The sequence below is a fragment of the Macrosteles quadrilineatus genome, unplaced genomic scaffold (genome assembly GCF_028750875.1).
Source record: "Macrosteles quadrilineatus isolate MER2022 unplaced genomic scaffold, UCM_ALF_1.0 Scaffold_2__2_contigs__length_208266976, whole genome shotgun sequence".
Lineage (NCBI taxonomy): Eukaryota > Metazoa > Arthropoda > Insecta > Hemiptera > Cicadellidae > Macrosteles > Macrosteles quadrilineatus.
The window spans coordinates 88,215,464-88,237,721 of NW_026542595.1; the positions used below are offsets into that span (position 1 = coordinate 88,215,464).

At 36.3% G+C, this 22,258-nt stretch overlaps 1 protein-coding gene across 1 annotated transcript in view; it reads right to left on the bottom strand.

Annotated features, from left to right (window-relative positions):
- The window catches only part of LOC128986992 (beta-1,4-mannosyltransferase egh), a 115,827-nt gene that overhangs the window by 93,134 nt on the left and 435 nt on the right, over nt 1–22,258 (bottom strand). The window contains exon 2 of the mRNA XM_054407633.1: nt 9,674–10,484. Coding sequence (XP_054263608.1) covers nt 9,674–10,477 — 804 coding nt within the window. The 5' untranslated portion in view covers nt 10,478–10,484. The remainder of the gene's footprint in view (nt 1–9,673; nt 10,485–22,258) is intronic.

Sequence of the window (22,258 nt, forward strand, 5' to 3'; positions counted from 1 at the left end):
GAGTGTTCAAATACTTCAACTTGTAAATCCTTGCAGAAGGAAGGATAACTTTACAATCCCACCCGTTGGAGGTGAGTGGGGGGGAGGAGTGGCCGAGTCCAAGAAACTTAATTTTCATCACTTGGTAACACTTTATTTTATGTTGCGACACCGAATTGTAGCGCTCACCAAATGCTGTATCGGCACAAAAAGCAAATGCAGTAATATAAAAAGTAACTTATCATGTAGAATAGAAACCAAATATCTTATTACTAATGTGCATCTTTTGGGACTTAACTAGTTACGACAAATAAGAAAATATTGCGATTTTCTGAATCCAACAGCGTTATTTCAACATTATTGCCTCAAATAACTGTTAAAACTGTTATTGACTCAAACACGTTCCCGGACTTAACAATTTAATGATAAACAACTACGGTGGGGATTACGAAAAGCTACGCTGAGTTTGCACACAGCTGCCAGTTGGGGGAAGTTGTAGAGTCGACAATTATATAAATTGCACCTGCCTACAAGCGGCGTGTTTGAGAAAGAGTGCAATTTTTTGTCCTCCCTCACATCCAAGGACGCTAAAAGCTCTAGCACGGAACCTGCCTTCCTATTTCATTGTATATCGCATTATCACAAAGCTACAGGTGTTTGGCAAGTCTTGGACCCGACACTTCGCTTTACCACTAGACCACTAGCACAGAAAACATATTACTATAACCATAGTAGTATGTTTTCTGTGCCACTAGGCACTATGACTATGAAATATAATACGTTACAAAACGTGTGAATTGTTGGAAGTTCTGTTTGTATAGGCCTTGTGACATTATAATGTTTAGTTATTAATGAACATGCGTTTAAAGGTAGCTATAGGGAAACACGTTTAAGTTGAGAGTTAAGTTAAAGAGAGACTGATAAAGGGGATAAGGCATGAGTGTAATTTTCAAAAGTTAAAACAAAAATAGAATACTAAAAATATAAGTTTGACCAAAAGAGTCGCCATTTTCAAAGAATAACCATAAAAATGACTAGGGTCTATCTTGATTTTATTAATTCAAAATTTCGGCTCTTTTCGTGAAATAACGATTTCACCAAAACGTTTGGATTAAAAATAAATGAAGCTTAAAGATTATTGTTAATATTATAAATGTTTATCGTTGATAAATTGTGAAATTTGAAGTAAACCTCTGTTTTTAGAACACATTGTACTGTAAAAACATTTAAAATAATTTACGTTAATTCTTGGGGTTGATTTAGTAAAAGACATTTATTTGTTCACTGTATTTCTCATTGAAGGAGCAATGGTTTGCCAGAAATCAATACTAGACACCTTTACAAGATTCACCCTGTATGATAGGCAGGTACTGTCCGCGCATTTCACGTTCAGCAAGCAAGACACACTTGTAACGACTCCTGTATACACTTTTCATGGATTCGTTACTCTGTAGCATAGATAAAACAAGTCCCATCTATGTCTGTACGATGGTTAACAGCGACGGCGCGGCGCCGGCGCTTACGGCTTACATACAGTTAGTGGTTATAATGTACAATAACCGGTTTGATTTCAACCATGTGCGCTTCTCGGCATGCTTTCGCGTATTCCTTAGGCAAATGTTGATAGTACGGAAAATAGTTCCCCTACTATGTACAGGGTACTACAATACTACTCAGCCACGGTCTCCCGTGACCTTGAGGTGGTACGATAATGAAAACAATCGGCATTCCCACTGACCGGACTTCCGTCCTTTGTATGTTTATGCAATGCATTACACTTAAGACCTCAGGTACGGTACGATACGAGCGCAAGCGGTGAGCGGTGAGCGGTGAGCGGCGAGTGGCGAGCGGCAACCTGAGCGGCGGTGGTGGCTACGATACAAGCGGCACTTTTATAACGCTCATCAAATTTCCCCAGTTTTATGAGTCAGTTTAGTCGAAAATGGTAAACTATGCTTACCTGCAAGACGTATTGCAACTATTGTTGCTATCTGACAATTGTTTGCCTTTAAAGAAAACTAAATCAATAAATAGTGTTACCTTCGTCAATCAGCTCATAGTAGTTGTAACATTGTTACGGCCGTTTCAGCATATCCATGCCATCATCATACGTTCAGCCTTAGTGGCGTCGTAACAATGTTACAACTACTATGAGCTGATTGACGAAGGTAACTCTATTTATTGATTTAGTCACAAGATCAGCTCAGGGGCTAAAAAATATGGATTTTAATTTAAAGAAAAACTTAGTTTTTAGAAAAACCTTAACCCTAACTTGGTCCCATACTTTTCTGGTGACTGAAGTGTTTTAAAACTTCCGTGCTGATCATTCCACAAACATTCCCTGGACTGCACCTCACGTATAGACCCATATCGCATGTTTGCTGATGTTTCCATGTCATTTTAGGCCGAACTGAAGCATGAGCGCACCTGAGCGGTGACCGGTGTTTTCGCGAAAATCGGTTTTGACTTGGAACCATCAGCGGCGGTGATCGGCAACGCTCAGACGTATCGTGGCCACCCTCAACGAATTTACACGCAACTAAATTAATTAGATCCCATGTCAGAGCGGCGCCGCTCATGCCGCTCGCCGCTCGTATCGTACCCGGGGCGTCACTGCTATCCAGTGTTTCCGTTCTAAAATCTACCTACATTATAATTTAATGGAGGTATTGACTAATTCCTTTATAAGCAAGTTTACAAAATAATTTCAATACCGAGTGACTGTTTGAAAATAAGTTGCAACAGTTTGTGCAGGTTCCCTTTGTTTGACAACCGAGAACGAGTTTTCAAAAAAACACAATGTGAGGTTATCAAAACAAACCCTAAGTGATGGGTCAGTGACCTCTGCCTCGGTATTGGTCTGATTTATTTATACATGCCAACAGCTTAAGCCAATACAGTATATAAGATAAATTTTGTTGCGACATAACAAAAATAACTTAACAATACATGCAAGTATATGCAAAGTAAAAGTAAATAACAATAGATAATATAACAATGAATAAATTTTACAAAGCATAAATATACAGTAACAATAAATAAATTCAGAAAAGAATAAATACAACAGTAGAAGGTCTCTAGTCTAGGCAAACATATCCTTAAGGGTTGCTTTGGTTGTCTTCCATAGAAGAGTAGCTGTCGAGAAGAAGTCGAGATCACGAGAAACTCTGTTGCCCTATCTGAGGATTCTTGCCAGAGGGCTATGAAAGTCGTGCGTTACCTCTGAAACGTTGGCTGAATAGGTCCCTGGGTACTTTGTTATTACAGCGACCACACCGATAAACCGACTTCCAAATAAGATTGTAATTAGTTAAAATAAAAAAATCTGCCTAACCAGATCAGTTAGACTTTAGGGAGTTTAATATGTGGATTATGTCACATATTAAAACATAGTCCATCATTAGGTTAGGTTATATTTATTAGGTGTGGTCTGTATAATACCAAAGTAGCATTCCCTAGATCTTGTTATGCTAGGAATTCTGATGTCTATTTCTGATAGTAGCTCTGGACAGTATGTATGACCCCTCAGGAGCTTGTACGAGAAACCAACATCGGCAATGCTGCGCCTCATGACTGGAGCTGGATTTTCAGCTCCTCAGCCAGGATATCAGTTGGCACCTCCCAAAAGTGGTATCCGTGACACACTCCTACCAGCCTCAAAAATGTTTGGATCGCCTCAAGATTACTGCGTCCACCCATGGTATATGGATACCAGATCGAAGAAGCAAACTCCAGATCCTGCCTCGCCATCACACAATTTAAAGCTTTCAATGCAGTTGGGTTGTTCATGTCTCTGGTAGATAGGGCTGATGAAACTGAACAGCCTGTTCGCCTTGCTGCCACAGAGTTAATGTGCTCGTCAAAACTTAGATTGCTGCAAAATATCATCCCAAAATATTTTGTGGACCTAAATCTAGAAATACTGTCCTCCCATAGCATGTACATGAAAAGGTCCGGAGTCCGTAAAAGATAGAAACTTAATACTAAATATTTCCCAAGATTGATTTACATTTTGTTAACTTTGCACCAGGGAAAGACACTGTCGAGGCATATTTGAGAGCACACTGAGTCTCCCTCCGCCCTAGCATCCACAAACACTTTGAGATCATCAGCAAACGCAAGAGATCCAACCTCGTTTTGTGTCACTAGATCGATGATGAACAAGTTAAATATGCAGGGTCTCAAATGCAATCCTCTTGGTACTCCCGAGGTCTGATTGAACGGTTGTGATTGCGAAGGCCCAAGCCTGACAGTTAACATGCGGTCACTTAGGTAGTCCTGCAGCCAGCCAGTGGCGGCGATAAGACCCCGCAGGCCCCACCCCCCAATAACCTTTAAAAACATTATCACAGGTATTTCCAACCAAACTTACACTTTTGCTTGCCACGGTATCTCCCAAGGCGTCATCATCGTCTTTTATGATCGCGGCAAAATTGTGAATACTTCCGTTGTCATGGAAACATTATCATAGTCTACCGTGATTGCAACAAAACATAAGACATCATCGAATAACAACAACATCGTCGCCCAAATTTTTGTCATAAAAAACATATGGTTATTCTCATTGAGCGAAGCTCACTTTCCCTCACTTTGTAACTTCTTTGTAAGAGCATCAGAATGTAATGGCTTGACCAATTGATATGAAATTTGGCCAACAGCTAAAGAATACTGAGCACAATGTTTTGGTAAAAAATATTTGCGAATTTCCTTCTGGATTTTATTTTACGGGTCACGCAATTTTGCTTGTTATTTTAATGTAAGTTGAAAGAAAAATTATATTGGGTTTATGACATAAGACATATCGTTTCATTTAAATGAGATAAACATATGTTAATTGTTTGTAACTGTTTTGTTTACATTTCAATGTTTACTTTCATCCTAGGTTAAAGTTGAAATGTAACAGTTTATCAATGGAAGTAACAGTTTTGCTATATTTGTTTTGAGCATGCCTCAAAGGTCCAACGTAATACTGGTCGTCGCACCAATAATGCAAATATTGTAAGAGAGTGGCGTCGTGAACAAGAAGAACTAGATGAAGCAGTGGCGGAAGAAGCTGATAATGATAGACAGTTAGCTAATCAATTCCAACATGCACTAAAATTTTACACTTGCACTAACTGTCATCGGCAACAACTAACAGCTTCAAACCAATCACCGATTTGTTCACGTTGTCGTTCAAATGCAACTAAATTCACGGCGTTAAATAATATGGATGTGTGAAGTGTCCCGAACGAATTAACTGACCTGACGATTGTAGAACAAATGTTGATTGCACGAGTACATCCTGCTATGCCCATTTACAAAGTACAAGCAAATGGTCAGGATGGCCAGTTTCACTACAAAGGTACAGTATGAACTATCAGATAAATTTGTCATTCTTTAGAACTTAAATAATATCGGGCAAACAAACGATGAATCTGTTGAAAGGGAACATATTGTAGGGTGTTAGCTGCTTTAGCCATTGACAATCTTTAAATAATGCTTCGCTCATTTATGCGTCTAAAGTGTAACGGCAGACCACCCTAGTATAAATATTGTTGTGATAGGGGTCCATGTGCAGAGCCCATCATGGGCCCGGGTCCCAGTAAGATTTCCGAAAAATCTCGGTCAAGGTTCATGGGCCTCCCCCCGCGCCTACTCAGTCAGGAATTACATTCAAACTTAAATCTTTTTAAAATCATTTAACCAGAGTATTCTTTGCTCAAAATTGAGCAATATCCTAGCGTTAAAAGAGTAAATTTTAAATTCAGTGAATAGCTCTCATAATAATTTTATATCAATTCTTAAGATTACACTGGTGGCCGCTCCAATAAATGGGCCAAGGGGCGTAAGAGTTCAGGGTGTCCACAGAAATTTTGTCTTTAATTTCCCTGACTTTCCATGACTATCCATGACCATTAACCATTGATTTCCATGACTCGACTCACGAACTTAACTCAAAAATTATAATATACCGTATACACACGAATAATACTGCCTAGACAAGTTATTTCACAGAAAATATTGAAATATGTAATAACAGATAACAATGGAGTACAATAGGTACAACAATGAACTAATACAAACTCAAAACCCATAAACTAAGACAACTGTATAAATTGAAATTGGCGTACATTTGTGAAAAATTCGGAAAATGCTACAATAGTTGGGGTTACGACCCACTAGAGCATTGAAAGGTCCCCTGGAATCCATCCATCATTGGGGATTTCCATGACTTTCCATGACTTTTGCCTATTTCCATGACTTTCAATGACCAGAATTTTTTTCCATGACTTTCCATGACTATCCCTGACTTTCCAGAATGTGGACACCCTGGAGTTTTTAGGTTTGTTGGAGCCAGAAGGAAGAGAATACTCCCCCACAAGTTAGGTGGGCAGGAGCGCAATTAATTATCTTTCGGGCCCATAGCGTATCACTTCCAAACTGTGGGCCTGAGTAGACACTTTGTCTACTCTTTATTATTTGGTAATATTACCCTTTCTATGGAATGGACAGACCCTGAGCTATACTAACTGACATAGCTGAAGCTAGAATTACTGGAGTTCTTTTAAATGATGGATCACTTTGTCTGGTGGATTTGTTAATTGTTGTTTGATTTACATTGATGAAATTTGTCTCTCAATGATCAATAAGTTAGGAATTTGTTTCGTAAACATAAGGTAGACATAGTGAAAGCTCTGTTTTATTTTTCTTTACTCTTTTAGCGAATTTCCCATATAGGGAATAAGCTATTACCGTAGTACTCATGGTAAGACCTGGACCCGGGACCGATTTTTTTTTTCGTTTTGAGGTCCCTAGAGGCCAAAAACACCATCCGTTCAAATTCATATATATATATTTATATATATATATATATATTTATATATGTGCCCGTTAGCGCGATAACTCGAGCAAAAACGATCCGATTTTGATGAAATTTGGTACAAACGTGTAAACCTAAGTTTATTCGAACGAGTTCGCGAACCAGCATGATCGGACAATGGGAACGGGGGTTTATGGGAGGTTTTATGGGGTAAAAATGGGTTTTTCCCACTTTTGACTCAAAAAACATAAAATTTTGCAATTTCTTTCCAATCTATTTTGTAGAGCTTAAAAAAACAAATAATTTAGTATATTGTAGCGTTATAATGCACCTAATGGTTACGGAGAAAATTTCAAAAAATTGTAAATTAAAAATTCCCATGTTATTCTTATGGAGAATAAGTAAACTGTTGTAGTTTGCTTGTTTATTAACATTTTTTGCCCAAATTTGGAAAATGTTTTTATTTCTTACTAAATATTAACATTTTACATAAAAAACACTTTTACCCTTCCTGTTGCAGCAAACCTAAGTATGTAATAAACTGATTCTATTTAAATAGGGAATAAATGTGATATTTTTAAGGAGACATTTTAGTGTAAATCCAATAAGGCAAATGGAAATTCGCTTAGTCTGCAGGTTTGCTGCGGCGGGGGTATTTTTACCTATTGACTTCATATACAGTATGTAATTTTTCTATTCAGTACACTAGAGAGTAAGCATATATTTAGAAATTAAAATTTGTTTTCATAGCAGCATATAAGCGCTACTTAACCGTACTAAGTATCAGGGCCGGATTTACCTTTATGCCGCCTGTAGGCTACAAGTCCTCATGCCGCCCCTTATATATGTATATATTTACTGCTGTAAACATATTTATAGGAAAATTACCCCTGCTCTACCTCGTGGTAATATTTGGTTATTCATGCGCACAGACTAATTTTTGCCGATCTGCACAGTAACGCTCGGTAGTCGGCGATCGAAAATACACGTGCAAACATAAAATATAACCTACGAATACTATTACTATATTATCATTTCACTCAATCAACTCCACCTGTATACTATACAAAATAACATGTATCATAAATTTTTGAATTTATAATGTTAATGTTACGTCAAATAAAATACATTTGAGACCACTCTTATATATAAGAAATGTATACATTTCTGTGCTATTGAATATCTTTTAATACTGGAAAATTGTTAAATTAAATTTAGATAGTTCTGCAAGGTGAAATTTAAGTTGACGAAATTATTTGAATCACTGGTTTATTAGTTGAAATATTTACAACGACAAAAAAACTTTGTGTATAGTCCAATACAAGTATTTCATTGAGCGGTTAACAAAACTGATAACTAATTTATCGTGTATACAGTATTTAAAAGGCTTTCTTGCGAGCTTTTTTAGTTGAAAACTCTTTAATGAGATCTTCATAAGAAAGCTTTTTTTGTTAAATTAGCTTCTATACATAGTAGGGAAAGCGAATTCAGCCTGGTTTCAGAAATGCTTGTTCGTAAATAGTTTATAACTCGTCGCAGACAGCTGGTCGTACATCCACCAGCTGCAGCCCGCCTGAGAGTCGCCAGCTTCCAGTGTTGCCAACACCAGATCGCCGCTCGCTGCGTGTTGGCGCAATGCGATTGTACATATTAGATTGTGTAATAATACGTATGTCGAAATAGAAAATAAGAATGTATGAATATTCTAAAAGCTTTATTTAAATGACATGTATACTTGAATTTGTAAGGAAAATATTATTGCATGTAAAAAAAAATTATTTTAATTTTTTAAATCTGCCGCCCCTAAATTTTGCCGCTCTAGGCTGCAGCCTACTTAGCCTATTTAGAAATACGGCCCTGCTAAGTATAATGTTTTCAACCCTTGCCTGAATTTAAAGAAAGATGCTTTCTTTTCTGCCTTTTGAGGCCACTTTTGTGAAGAAGCCAATATTGTTATTTCCAACCAGGGCACATTCATTTCACAACAACTAAATACAATGTTCATGTCAGTATAAATAATCATTTTATTTAGTACCTATTCATTATTATAGCAGCTTGTTTCGTGCGGTACGGCGATTTGTAAACCTTAGATTTGCAGTCTTGGATTAAAACTTGCATTAAAAATAGATGCAGTGACAGTTTTTATAACTACACAGACCAAGGGGAATGTGAATAAGTTAAGAGACAACAAATATTTGACAGCAACCTATACATATTTGGTTTGCATTAAAACTGTAAAATATTGTTTTCAAGAAGTGTTAATGTTTTTGTCTGCATATCTAAAAAAATGCAAACTTGATATGCAAATAAACTGATGCTCTGAATTAAATAAGGTTATAATAACTGACTACAAGATTTCCGTCCAGGGTAACTGCTAGAACTACTTATGGCTTACAAAACTAAATACTACAAGAAACAGGCCAGCAGTTTTCATGTGACGCGCAAGTGATAATTACACCCCCTTCCTCCTTCAATCCAACTTTCTTTTGGGGGAATTTCGCTCTTCCTTGCACCCCCAATAAACCTAAAACTTCTGGAGCCCTCCTAAAACCTACATTTATTATAGAGCCTCTGATAAGAAGCCTATAATTTATCTAATCAGTCATTTGGAGCGTAGTCTAATGTAATTATTGACGTTTTAGAAAATTATAAATGTCACATCATAAATCTATACTATACAAAATACTAAATGGCTGTTAATGTTATTGACATTTATGTCTTTCTCCCCATTAACTACAGGTAAGTATACATCGGCAATTCAATCAGTAATTGTAATTTTTTTAGAGTAATTCAAACATGCTAACTATATGTAAACATGCTTGGGACAGTTAAATAGATAGCAAGTTTATCAACAAATTTGAGGAATATTAAAATATTGTAGCTTAAGCCTACCTGAGTAACAACGTACGAGCCCTTCCAGCTGAGCAGAGGCTTGTGGAACATAGAGAACTGGACGCGGAGCTTGCCCATGTCGTCAGCTACTCGGAAGCTGTCTGCCAGAGTCGTAACCCAGTTCACAACTTGCTCGTTGGCATATGTAATAAGGCCTTGGCCAAAATGGTGCTTTCCATCCAAAACAAAATTTAGAACTCCTCTAACTGAATTTTCTGTCAGAAGCGTTTCTTCATCTAAATGCACTATCCAGTCAGTATCGGCCAAAACATTAACCCCATCTTCTAAACAGTACTGCAAAGCCCGAGCTTTGAACAACGCTCCGCTCTTTGTTTTATAGCTAGGAGGAACAACGACTTCCCGTGTTCTTCTATGGACCGGTAAGTTGATAGGTTTGTCAGTTACTACCTCAATGAGAAAGTTTTCTAGCCCCGCCTGTGTGCATATTGCCATATTCCTTTCTACATTGGAACGGACAAGCAGAGGATAGTCCCCTCTTGTTACTATCCTGATGCAAATAAAAGGGGCCAACAGAGGAGACCCCTTTAGCACTACCTTATCCGGGAATGCATTATATAAAGTTAGACCGGCAAAATTGAGAAGGACTTGAGGTAAAGACAGAAATGTTAACAATCGGAGGATGTACAAAACAAAAGCACCCAAATAACCATACTTCTCCCAGGGATCGAAATTGAGTTCTTGATTGGATGTTAATTTTACACCGCCGGTAAAAAGCTCAAAAAATATTATTAGGGTAAAGAAAAGAAGGCAGTGGAGGAAGTGTTTCTGTGGACTGGTGAGCATCTCGACCCTGAAAGAAAAAAAAACAATTCAGTAACAACAAAACGATTGATCAACAACATTTTCAAAAAATTAGTTTTATTGAAATTAACTTAGTTAAATTGTTTTAACTGGCTGCTTTCTTGTACTGGAGTTTAAAAATGAGCGAAATGGATCCAACTACTAGATTAGTCACCAGGGTTTTGTGTTTTGTGTAGGGACCTATTATAACCCTCCAACTGGCGCATAGTTACCTCTGGAATGGCAAGGCAATTTTTGCAAACTTACAGACATATTAGAAAATCAATTTAACCAATAAAGCAGACCTATTGAGCCATATATTTGTTTTGTGCGTAATATGATGAAGAATTTAGAAATATTAAAACTATAAATAGGTATTTAAAGGTAACTTAATGTAGTAAACTTTTGAAATAAAAAAGTATGAACAGTTACAGGATTTTTTTAAGTAGCCGAAAATCCAAAATAGTCAAAATGTTCGTAGGGCTTACCTTAACTCGTTTATTGAACCAAGTAGACACAATTACATGGATAGGTTGCGCCAAAATAATAATAAACAATGGAATTGAACATAAAATAGTAAAATTAACTTAAACATAATATTTACAAATTATTTTATTTCACGAACAATTAAGACTCTAGCCGTCCGTCAGGAAGTCACGGACAATGTAGTAGCATTTATTTAATAGAAATGATTTTAACTTCCTTTTGAATTTTAGATGGTCTGGCTCCCCCATTAGATGCGTTGGAAGGTTGTTAAAGATATTTACTGCATTGTAAGGGAGATTTTTTTGAAAAAAGGTTGTAGGCTACAGTGGACAGGGACTGGAAGATTATAAGAAGTTCTTAAATTGTAAGCATGGTTATGGGAATTATTGAACTAGGCCTAGTCGATGTTTTGTTTTAGGAATGACAAGGTTATGTAGATGTAAAGTGATGGAAACGTTAAGATGTTTGCAGTTTGAAAAATGGTTATTACTCCAAATAGAAATGTAAACATCCCAATTTCAGTTATATTTTATCGTTATGATAGAAATACAAAAGAAAAACAGAAGGCCCTAAGTAAAACTAAACCATAATAAGCAAATTTAACAAAGAAACAAATGTTACTATAAATGAATCTAGTAAACTAGCAAACTACACATTGGAGGTTATGCCATTTGAAAGTAAAGAAAGAAAAAGTTTTGGAATAAATGATAATAACATATGTTTTACAACTGTGACTATAAGTTAAGTCACTCTGCTACTTCCCAAACACCTAAAAAGTGCCGTGAATGAATTGTTATAGTTTTGAGAGTTATGATACCATATGTAAGCTTATCAAAATAGTGTTTATACCGCAAAAATGATTATTAAAAGCAAAAACGATTAATGGAGAAAACTACAGCCACCATTTTTCATGACTAATAGTAACACTGATAGTAAAGTTAGAGGGTTAAGTTATTACACACTTCTCTGTGTTTAGGTTTACATGCTAAATTTAGATACTTAGATAAGTTAGATCCTCTGTTTATAAATCAGAACAAATGTCAAAATCACAGTGTTAGGTACTTAAATGGATAATGGATACATTTTTGAGGATTTGACCTAACAATGTTATTTGATACGTAATTTGGCAGATAAAAATATTATCATCAGCAAAAATTGATTTTATTAAAATGGTCAAGTTTTTTTACTGTTTGGGTTTTTAATAAATCTTTTCAATAAGTTAAATATCTTCAGTTAACTTACTTTAACCACACCTGATAAGTAAACTCCATCAAACAGGTAAATTTCCACAGAGAAGTTGTGATATATTACGCCTACTGGATGATTTACGTTGTTCAAGCTACTGTAACTCATCGATAATTACGGTATCCGATTCAATATGTCGGTTTAAACAATAAAAACGATACCTAATAAATATTACCGTACCCTACCAAAAACAAATAGCCTACCTATAATAGGCTATTTAATGAATCATAAAAAAATAAAAATAAAAATTGTCTTTAATGTTGTTTGTAATTTTTTTTTATTAGGCCTATCATATGGTTTAAAATAATCGATGCAATATTAATATCAGATCGGATACACATTGATATATATCGTTATTTTAATACATCACAGGTTCTCTGAGGAACTACCCCATCAAACCCTGTCAGGATTGAACCCACCAATGAAATAATTATGGCCAGCTGTAATAATTATTTAACTTAGCCTACTATAAGTCAGGTGCCCCCAAACAATTTTTTTATTTTGTTATCTTACTTTACAGTTTTTTACCTCCTGAATCCAAATATAGGTACCAATATTTTTTCACAGCATATGAATATGACTTGAAAGCATATGGTGTCAAGTCTCTCATGGGCGTCACATACATTCCCCCTGACACCCCAAATGCCTCTTACGAGGTCTACTCTGCGGCAGTTGAGGAGGCAGTTGCCCTCGATTCCTTTACTCACATACTCTTGATGGGTGATTTGAATCAACCTGCAGTTGACTGGGACAATCTCAATCACATGGCTTCAAGACCCTGCGCTGCTAGAGCCTTGGGTGACCTGGTCTTAACTCACATCTGTCTCAAGCTAACGGTGTAAGGAACTCACGTGGCGTAATCCTTGATGTTGTATTCACATCTGAACCACACACTGTTGTTTCCAGAGATATAGACCCCCTGGTAATAGAAGACTGTCATCACCCTGCACTAAGCATTTTCCTGCCCTCCGCCAATACTTCATGTACTAGAGTGTCACTCGTTCCTAACTTCAGGAAATGCAATCTTGTGAATATTAGGAAGGAACTCCAGGAGATTGATCTTTGCACTTTCTTTAATCTCCCACCCACCTCCACATTGCCACCCCTCGATGTAAACTCTTACTTTTCAATCTTTGTCAATGTGGTAAAAACGTGTGTACTGAGGAATACTCCTGTTATCAAGATCGGAACATCTTTCCCTCCTTGGTTTAGTCCCCAGATCAAGAAACTAGTCATCGAGAAGAAAAGACTGCATCTTATGTACAAGAGAACTTTCAATGCTAACTATTATTATGCATTTTCACGGGCACGGTCCCATTGTAAACAGCTTTCTATCGAATGTCTCAACAACTATATCAACCCCATTCAGGTCGTTCTACCCTCAAATCCCGGTACCCTTCAACCCTTGTCCCGGTATTTGCTAAGGTTATTGAGTGTTGTATTTATAACCAAATAAGTGCCTTTTTTAGTAATCATAATTTTCTAAGCAACTCCCAGTTTGGCTTCAGAGCCGGTTTATCAACTATCGATGCTTGTAAGTCAGTTGTTGATGACATTCTGAATGCTTTCGAATCACACGCCTTTTTAGAGTTAACTTTAGTAGATTTAAGTAAAGCATTTGATTGTGTTTCTCATAGCCTGTTGATTGATAAGTTAAGTTACTATGGTGTAAAAGATAAAACTTTAGATCTATTTAAATCATATTTAGGAAATAGATATCAGATGGTATCAGCCAACAATAAAACCTCTCAGTGGAAAGAAGTCACAGCAGGAGTACCCCAGGGTTCTGTACTTGGCCCTTTTTTGTTTTTAATTGCAATAAATGATCTTCCATCTAATCTCCCTTCAAAATCAGTACTGTATGCAGATGACACCTCCTTAATAGTCTCAAGCAAATCTTTGCAAGAGGTAAAAATTAAAACTGAGGAGATGAAAATAGCAGCCGATAGTTGGTTTAAGGCAAATAAATTTTCAGTAAACAATGACAAAACTGTTTCAATTATTTTTTCACAGACAAATCTTGTATCTGAAGTATCAAATGCTAAACTGCTAGGAATCATATTAGACTGTAAGTTATCTTGGCGTAGTCATACTGAAATGGTTGTTGCAAGGTTAAGTAACTCTTTGTTTCTGCTCAGAAGGTTGAAAAATCATGTTAGTTTAAGTATGTTAATTAATGTTTATTATGCATTCTTTCATTGTCACTTAGTTTATGGGGTAATTTTGTGGGGCAGTAGTAGCGGGGCAGTTAACGTTTTTAAAAAACAGAAAAAAGCAATCCGTATCCTAGCTGGCATAAAAAGTAGAGTTAGTTGTAAGACCTTTTTTCCTGAATACAAAATTCTCACTTTACCAAGTGTGTACATTTTGCGGAATATCATTTTTGTAAAAACAAATATTGAACAATTCTTATCTCGCTCATTAACTCACAATCATTACACCAGACTAAGGAATAATTTAGAGTTACCATCATTAAGACTGGCCTCAACACAGCGCAGCTATAAATATTTACAACTTAAACTTTTCAATGCCCTCCCTGAAAATGTACGCAACTTGCCTATTAAGTCACTGAAAAATGTATTGACCGATTTTTTGAACAGAAAGGTTATCTACTCTATCGAGGAATTTTTATCTTTCAAACATGATGATTTTCTGTAAAATTCTAATTGTTAAGTAGGGTATTGTTTCTAAAGTATGTAATAATGGTTTCATGAACTTTGATATAATAGTCTTTCATAATAATGAATTTCTGTCAACTTTATTTAAAAATTTATTGTTATTTAGTTTTAAGCTGTATCTCACTGCCAATTTTAGCCTTAATTATTTTGTTATATGTACTTACCCAACTTGTTTGCTTAACTATAAACAGTATTATTATCATCATTATCAATACATCTCAAATACTTTTGTACAAAAACCCAGTATTATTAGTTTATTAAGTATAGCATGTTCATCTATTTACACTTGACTCTGTACATTGTACTTTGAATTGTATATTATCTCCATTGACCTGGCCTATTGTATGACATGTATACTTAATGGCAATAAACTATCTATATATTAATTTGAAACTGTTTTTCTTTGTCATAGCTAAATTGAGAGAACGGCTGGGCGTAGAAACTCGGTAGGGGTGTCTAAAGAAAGGTCTTGGTCTGTAGATGAGCCATCAAAAGAGAAACGTGGTAAATTCCCTTGGGGCTGTGCCCCAGTGGCCTTTGAATTCCCATCCCATGTTATTCTTATGGAGGAAAAACTGGGTTTTTGTCCCAGCTAATTTGAGAGAACGGCTGGGCGTAGAAACTTGGTAGGGGTCTCTAAAGAAAGGTCTTGGTCTATAGATGAGCCATCAAAAGAGGAACAAGGTAAATTTCCTTGGGGCTCTGCCCCAGAAGCCTTTAAAGTTGCCTCTTAAGTTGCCTCTTCAGATTTGTTTACATTACGACCATATGCATAATTCTACACTACTTTTTTTAATGAAACAGCTGTTAATATTTAAATTGTGATTTATTGAATTTTTCAAAATGAAGTACAGTATTTGCAATGGGGTTTTCTGATTTTAAAATTGATTTTATTGTGCATCGTGTCATGTTTTGCAATATAATGTTCTATTACCAAATCAGTGGAAAATCCTAATATCACAGTAACTAATGCTTATATCTATTGTATGGCTTGGTTTCTGTCTTTTTTACCACTTCTTGGAGATTGTACGTAGGTGATATTCTTTGGCGTATTGCATCTGTAGACGAAACTTGGGTTGGTGAAATTATTACAATGAAAAAAAGCAAGAAATCCTGGACAATTTGATATAGGCTAAAAATAAAACTGAATTAACAATATGCTACATTTCTTGAGCAATCATTGAAATAACCGATTTGCAAACAAGGGAAACATAGAAAAAGTCATAGAACACAACCAAGTAGGAGAAATATAAATAATGTTTTTTTTTCATTTATAATCGTTATTATAAACAACCTAATGCGGCTATGAGAGGGAAAAATTTGTAGAAACACAAAAAAAACAAGATTAGCTTTTTGAAAAAGATAAGATATTTACAAAAGATTTTGATTATATCTAACTGTTGTGTAGATCGTGAGTATTTGTATCTTTGAGTCGCCTGTAATGCTTCGCAATTGCTCGAATTCGAGCAACAGGTACACTAGTTTGAATTTGAATTTGAAATCCTAAAAAGTTCTGGGACTTTGTCAACTCCATTAGGAAAAATCGAACTACCCCCTCGATGTTAACTTATAATTGTATAAGTGTAACAGACGATGTGGAGAAATGTGAATTGTTTGCAGATTTCTTTTCCTCCATTTTTTTCTGTTCCCCAACATCAACCCTCTCAACCTGGGTACCATGACTCATGCAGTCTCATGTCATCCTGCTCCTTTACAGAGGAAGAAGTGATGAAGACTCTTCTGAGCCTTGATACAAAAAACGGTTGTGGGCCAGACTCGATTCCTCCAATAATTCTCCAGTACTGCCACTATCTTTTGGCTCGTCCTCTCCAGGAACTCTTTAACTTGTCCGTACGGAGTGGTGTGTTTCCAGAGGCACTGAAGATCAGTTATGTTGTACCAATACATAAATCCGGCTCGATCTCTGATGTGAACAACTATAGGCCGATTGCTATCCAGTCTGCTATTTCAAAGGTCTTCGAAAAGCTGATTCTCAAGAGTCTTCCTACTCTATTTCTCAGCATGGCTTCTCACCGGGAAGATCTTCTATGACTAACTTGATCAAGTTTCACTCCGACATCATATCCTCGTTCACCAGTCGAAAGCAGGTCGACACCATATTCCTAGACTTCTCCAAGGCCTTTGACAGGGTCAGCCACCCTCACCTTCTTGCTAAACTGTCGTCTCACGAGATCCACGGCCCATTGTTGGACTGGTTTTCGTCTTACCTCTGTGGCCGGAAACTGATGGTGAAGTATGCCTTCTGTACCTCAAGATCGATCTCTGCTACGTCTGGCGTCCCCCAGGGCTCACATCTCGGCCCAGTACTCTTCAATATCTTTATTAACGACATCTCCAGAGTCATTCATGTCAAGCACCTCTTGTTCGCCGACGACATCAAGCTGTATTCAGCCATCAAATCTATTGATGACTTCTATGAACTCCAGGATAGTCTTTCTGCTGTGGAGAGATGGTGTGCTGAGAACTCTATGGCTCTGAACACTTCAAAATGTGTCATCATGACTTTTCACCGGACTTTGGCTCCTGTTTTCTACATTTGAGCCATTCTACATGAATGGATGCAACCTCGACAGAGTCTTCGAGATTAAGGTCTTGGGTGTTATGTGCACTGCTTCCTTGAGTCCAGAAAAACACGTACTCTATATAAGCGCAAAAGCAAATAAGAACTTGGGTCTCATTACCCGATATTCACGAACCTTTTTGTCACCATTGGCACTGAAAACCCTCTATTGTCACCTTGTCAGATCACACTTAGAATACTGCTCAGTAGTGTGGTCTCCCTGCCAACACTATCTTCAGGAAAGACTCCAGTCAATACAAACTCGGTTTATCCACCTTGTGGGTCTTCGCCTTGGATACCGCTACGCAGATGTTCCAGTGTACGCCTTGGCAGCTGGCTTGAATCTTCCTACGCTGGTGTCTAGAAGGAAAATATTTGATCTGATGTTCCTACATAGACTGATCAACGGAGAGATACTCTCACCCGGAGTTGCTTGAGCGGATTAGTTTCCACGTCCCTGGAGGGGGTACCAGATCGAGGGAGCTGTTTGCTAGGTCCCACCATGCTACGCTCTACGAACAGCACAGCGCCATCGTTCGCATACAAGCCCTGGGAAACTCTCTGCCGCCTGATATCGATTTCTTCAACAGTGGCACCTCTGGTTTCAGAAGATTGATCAGCTCCCTTCCATTTGGTCAGTGAAGATGGCGCATCTGCTTTTAAAACAAGTCTAATCTCTTCTTAAATTTGTTAAATCCTTTTTATGTTTTGTTGTCCTTGTTGCTCTTTAATGTCATCTTCGTCCTAATTGTTACTTCATTGTTATTCCCTTTGTTATTGTTATTATTTATTGTTATTGTTATTACTGTTTGCACTTTTGTTATTAGTCATCACTTATCAACTCAATAGTTGTATCACAAAAATTGTAGCCTATTCTGTAAGTAATGATTTGTCCGTCAATAAATAAATATTACTGAGGATATAGCTGTTAAAATGTACAATGTTTGAATAATAAACTTAAGGTACAGTAGAACCTTTATAACAAGACTCTCGTGGGGATTGTAAAAAAATGTGATTAGGGGTAAAATAATTTTTGAGGGGATTTGAAAATGACACTTGTTATCAAGGGTGACTTGTTATCGAGGGTCTTCTTATCAAGGTTCCACTGTAATTTTACTGTTTCCCCTGTATTTTTAGACTAATGACATTTACAAGTGGAATCACAATATAAGAAGTTCCTTATAACTTAAGTTAATCCTCATAGGAAATTTGCTAAAATGGAATTAACTTATGTAGTAAAATTGTGCTGAGTTCTAACATAACAACCAATTTAACACAAGCAAGCATGGTTCACTTCCTTATCTGTTGTGAAAAACAACCGAATGAAAAATTATTCGATATATCGATTATTTCATTTGATATATCATTTGATTAGTTAGGTAAGGTTAACCTAAGAATAAGTAACTAAACCAAACGATAGGCCTACCGTAAAACGGGGTGACTTGAGCCCACTTTTGAACTTTGCTTGTTCATTAAAGTAAACCCATTAAGTATTTTTTTATAAATCTTTTACAGTAAACTTAGTCTTGGTCTATTCTACAAATGTGTGGAATAAGATTTTTTTAAAGTTAGTGTAACTATTAAAAAAAAAAAAAAAATATGGGTGGGCTCAAGTCACCTTGTTGGTCGGGGTGACTTGAACCCAGCTGATATATTTCAATGCTATTCTAATGCACTAGACCCACTGCACTGAACCCATGAGGTGACTTGAACCCACATATATAGCTCACTATTTTGGTATTTTTTTAGATTAAAAATTCCAGTTTTTTTAGGTTAATTGACGGTAAGTGTAAAACAAAACACAAAGTTTTCGTCGAAACTGTAATAAATTTATAAAAAACTTACAGAAACATTTAAACAAATTTTACTTACCAAATATTGAAGATCTGAATATGATTAATCAGAAAAAGTCCACCAACAATTTTTGAAAATATAAAAAAGTAATTTTTTCTGTAAATGAAATGTTGCCAATATCTCGTTCTAGTTAATCCGAACCGATTCGTCACTCCGATATAGAAAACTTCACAATAGACATTTTGACAGTCATTAATAGACTAACTAAATGTAAAAATAACAAATTGTTTTTTATCTACACACTATTTACACTAGTAAAAGCACTTGTTCTACTTTATGTCTTTGTCCATTAACCGCCACTTTTCCACTTCTGGAACGGCAAAAGATCCTCTGGCGGTAATGGGTGTGGGGGCTGCTATTTTTCCTTTAACTTCTGCTTTGCTGTACCAGCACTCATCTACCTTTTCTGGCCATTTCCAATTACTAGGACCACTCATGGTCATTGTACTTATTTTAAAGTCTTCCCCTGCATTACCAGTACCGGTACCTATGTCCGTTATCATGCCAGGGAAAAACTTGCCTTCATACATCACCAAGACATAGCAGCCTTTTTCATAAGCACTAGTTTTTGTTTCACATTTTTCTTTTATCTTGGAAAAAATTTTTCTTTCATTTTTCTTGCTACTTAATTTAGGTAGTTTTTATCTTCTTGCTACTTCCCTTTTCTGGTGCTTGCATTTCTAATATATCATCAAAATCTTCTTCTTCGAACTCACTATACTCTGAATATACACTCTCTGGTTCACTTTCACTGCTAGTATCTGAATCTTTGTTCACTGCTGCTTTTTTCTTTCTTTTTACTGGTGGTGATGTTAAAGTGCTGGTAGATGTTGAAGGCTGGTTACCATGTTGAACAAACGTTACCACTTAAACACAGGTGGGCTCAAGCAACGATATTAACAACTCATGGATCGCTGGCTCAGTGTTGGCCGCGCGGTCGAGCTTCCCCCACCATCTACTGGCAGAAGTCGACGCAGCCCATACATTCACCATTTTAAACACACTTTTTATTTGCTGCTCTGTTGAAATTTATAAGGACAAAATATTGCTAACGCTTGTCAAACTCTTTTTACTAGTTAAACCTTTTATGTCTGTTTTGTTTCTTGCGGAAAATAGCCCATCTGAATTCTTTAAAACTAAAATTCACTAAACCCGTTTTGTAGATGTTTTTAGACAACTGATATTGCTAGTTCCAAATTGTACATGGTAAAATAATAAGTGATTACAAAGGAGAAATAGAAAGTACAATATTTGTAATTGAAATTATATTTTATTAATCGAAAAAAAGTACATAAACATTTAGAATAATTTTGCTAAGTTTTTGCCGCAGTGGTAACGTTATGTTTGACGTAAACGCGAAGTTTTTTTCTTTCAATGTTTAATGACAATGTATCTTACAAAATAGGTCATAAAAAATATGCCTATCACGTTAATGTCGAGCATAGATTTGCGGCAAAAACTGGACAAATGTAGTAGGGTTTTTAAGAGTTAAAATGTGATATTTTCTGCAAGAAAAGTAGAAGACATAAAGTTTAGAATAGTAAAAAGTGTTTGGCATGCATTAGCAATATTTTATATCTATATATTTAAACAGAGCAGCAACTTAAAAAGGTGCGTTTTACAATGGTGAGTGTATGGGCTGCGTCGGCTACTGCCAGTAGATGGAGGGGGGCACTAGACCGAAAACAGCGCCCGCAGTGCTACTGAGAGCGCAATCCAGTAGTTTTTACATCGTTGGGCTCAAGTCACCCCAAAATCTGCCAAACTTGGTCATGATAAGGTTAACCCAGGTCATACTGACTTAAACCATTACATAATCAAACATGCTTCAACATGTTTGTATTGTCAAGGAAATAATGAAATGGGGAAAAATAGTTTTATTTTCATTTAAGTGCAAATACCCATTGTGCCGATAACCTTTTTTCAACGTAATGAAATTCAGATTCGGACGTGTTAACATTATTATTTTTTATAATTATTAAAATGGACAGTTAAAATAATTGGAATCGTTTGTGGTGAAAGCTAATTAGGTAGGCCTAACCTTCAAATTGATATATAAAACCTTTTGATAAATCATTTAGGTTTTCTGAAACAAAAATTCAAAACTTTTTCTTGCGTTTTGGACTCAAGTCACCCCACTGGGCTCAAGTCACCCCGTTTTACGGTATATCAAATGAAAGAATCGATATATCGATCAATATTTTCATTCGGTTGTTTTTGACAACAGATAGCCTAAGTTAAGGTTCAAGTCTACCCACAAGCATTTTTGAAATTGTATTTTGGAGTGTTCTTGCCAGGGTTTTAAGTTAGGCCTAATTTAATTGTACTAAGTAAAACAGTCTTTAGGTAGGTTGTAAACCTACATCTCAAATAATTATAGGCCCTAACCTAAACTTTAACTTCCTAATCCTTGGAACCTAACTTCAAAACACTTAACGGAACCCTTTATTCGCAAAAGTTAAAGCTTGACCGGCTGCACTTTACTTGACGTCCTCCTACACTCATTCGAATGAAAATATCGATCGATATATCAATTAATCGATTGCTTCATTCGATATATCGTTTGGTTAGTTAGGTAAGGTTAACCTAACCTAACTAACCAAACGATATATCGAATGAAAGAATCGAAAAAACCAATCGAATGAGTGTAGGACGTCAAGTAAAGTGCAGCCGCTCGACCACCCTGACATGCCTATAAAAAAAACTAGGCCTAAGTTTAGGTTAGGCCTACATTAGTCTCCTGTTCTTTCCTCTTATAAATGCCATCCTTGCTAGGTACCTTGTATTAAAAAGTTGTACATTTAAACTTCCGTAGTATTAATTCATTTGCTGTGAAAAATAATAGTATATTTGGAGGTAAAAACCTATAAAATAAGATATCAAAATGACATTAGCCTTGGCTAGCTTTAACTTAATACTAAGTTAATTTAATTCTTCAGA